Source organism: Loa loa (genome assembly GCF_000183805.2).
Source record: "Loa loa unplaced genomic scaffold supercont3.1009, whole genome shotgun sequence".
Lineage (NCBI taxonomy): Eukaryota > Metazoa > Nematoda > Chromadorea > Rhabditida > Onchocercidae > Loa > Loa loa.
Genome location: NW_018109189.1, coordinates 2,840 through 5,462, shown reverse-complemented (window position 1 = coordinate 5,462; position 2,623 = coordinate 2,840). Strand labels below are relative to the sequence as shown.

The 2,623-nt window shown below is 35.6% G+C and overlaps 1 protein-coding gene across 1 annotated transcript; it reads right to left on the bottom strand.

Moving 5' to 3' along the window:
• Positions 1-266: 266 nt before the first annotated feature.
• Positions 267-1,123, bottom strand: LOAG_14448 (hypothetical protein; the record flags this gene model as incomplete). Its single annotated transcript, XM_003149945.1, has 2 exons — positions 267-493; positions 863-1,123. Coding segments are annotated over 2 exons (488 nt in total), but the record flags the coding sequence as incomplete, so codon positions are not given.
• Between the last annotated feature and the right edge of the window lie 1,500 nt (positions 1,124-2,623).

Here is a 2,623-nt window from a genome sequence, read left to right as displayed (position 1 = left end):
TTGATCTACTGAACTTTGACAGGCAAAATGATGGTTTCGTGTGTCTGTCAAAGTATGTCCCAACTGCGGATTTCCTCCCGTTGGACCTGGAATGAACATTTCTTAGATATCACTTCATTGTGCCAAAGAAAGTGAACAATTTGTTCCACTCCATGGTCATAGATATTTCACAACATATTTTCGCGTGCATTCATTTCAGATAGATAAAAATGCTAAAAACTGCTGAATTTGCAAAATTTAGAAGCTCTGATGGAATATTTGTTATGTCATCTCAGCGATTGCTTGAAATTGAGGAACTTTTTACTCTGTTTGTATTGACAGGATTTCTTGTGTTTGGAAAATCCCGATGAACAGCGGTATTCTCTTCCACAACCGGGATGTTTGCATTGATAGCGAAATGGTTTTTTGTGCCTTTGGAAATGTTTTTCATATTCGCTTTTGCCCTGGATGATCGCATTACAATCGGGATGTGGACACTCATACTTTTTAACATCTGTAAAATAACTGTTGTAATATTAAAGTATTTTGAGAAATACTCGCTGCCCGAATGATCTTGTTTGCCCAATATGCTTTGACCGGCAATGTGATGGTTTCGTGTATCTACCAAAGTATGCCCTAAATACGGATTTCATTCCGTTTAGCCCAAAATTATCACACTGAGTCAAACGAAGTAAGCGGTTAGTACCCTTTTGGTTTCATGGATCAAATGGCGTACTATTTTCATCACTATTTACTTAGGTTAGAAAAATTTTGCAGTAAATTTTGAATTGCCACTTCACTGTCGTAAGTGTTTTACAATACATTTTCATGCGAAGAAATACGTTAAAAAACTCTTTTGCTAAGTAAACTTTGCAAAACTAACCCCTAATAGCGTGGTATGTCCGCTTGTGCAATCGTAGTGACTGCATACAAGAATAGAATTTGCCACAAATTTCACATAGAAGTTTAGTTTGATGTTTTTCGTAATGCTCTTGAAGTCTCTTTGTGGAAGGAAATTTCTTTCCACATGTGGGCCAAGTGCACTTATATAAACCTTGTTCCTTGTGCGTTTCAAGGTGTTTTAAATATTCCATATACGTCTCCATAGTCGCATCACAATAACGACATTCATGCTTCTGTTTGACTGAAAAACTGGTATGACGTTTGTATTTACAAATACCATTTTATATGATAATTAATGGATATAAATTGAAAAACGACTGTGTTAGCATCATTCATTAAACCTATCAAATTACATTATGATTAACTTAGATTACGGGATTCACTTTTTTAAAGTATATCATATATTTCTTTTTAAACAAAGAGCTCATTCTCAGTGCTGCCTCCAATGGAAGAATGTCGGATGAAAGGTAATGCTGAATTTTTCACTGCAACCAGATGGGGTTCGGATTTGGGATTCTTTGTAGCTTAGATCTTCATGCAATTGAGTTAAAACATAAACTGAAAGGATTAAAACGATATGTCATTATATAATTCTTTACTGCTTGTCCCCGGTAATTGTCCATTAGTATTTCCCATCCACTGTTATATGTAACTTTCAGATGCACTGAAGCACTTAGTGCTAAATCCGAGTTGTCGTAGATGTTAAAGTTTTCTGAGAAATACTCGTTGCCCGGATGATCCTGCTTACCTAATGAGTTTTGATCGGTAGTGTGATGGTTTCGTGTGTCTACCAAAGTATGCCCTAAATGCGGATTTTATTTCGTTGGGCCTAAAATTACCTCATTGAGTCAAACGAAGTGAGCGGTTAGTAGTCCTTTGGTTTCGTGATCAAATGGCGTACTATTTTTTCCATGCATTTATCACTATTTACTGAGGTTAGAAGAATATTGAAGTAAGTATTGAATTTTGAATTGCCACTTCACTGTCGTAAGTGTTTTGCAATACATTTTCATGCGAACAAATACGTTAAAAAGTTCTTTTGCTAAGCATAAAATTTGCAAAACTAACTTCCAATACCGCGGTGTTGCTTCTCGTGCCTTTGTAGTGCACGCTTGGAAGGAAGCAAACAGCCACAAATTTCACATAGAAGTTTAGTTGGGTGTTTTTCGTAATGCTCTTGAAGTCCCTTTGCGGCAGGGAATTTCATTCCACATATGGGCCAAGTGCACTTATATAAACCTTGTTCGTTGTGCGTTTCAAGGTGTTTTGAATATTCCTTCGACGTCTTCATAATCGCATTACAATAATAACATTCATACTTCTGTTCGACTGAAAAATTGGTATGTACCTTTATGTTTACAAATATTTTATATGTTAACTAATGAATATAAATTAAAAATGACTGTGTCAGCATCATTCATTAAACCTATCAAATATATCATTAAATAATTCTTTACTGCTTGTCCCTGGTAATTGTCTATTAGTACTTCCCATCCACTGTTATATGTAACTGTATCTAAAGCACTTTATTCTAAATCCAAGTTGCCATGGATGTTAAAGTTTTCTGAGAAATACTCATTGCCCGAGTGATCTTATTGACTTAATGAACTTTGTGATCGCTTCATGTGTTCACCGAAGTATGCCCTAACTGTGGACCTTCCGTTGAACATAAAATGAATATTTCTTACCTGGACTATTTTGAACTGAAGCGATGCATAACAGAAGATTGAACCAAATAATA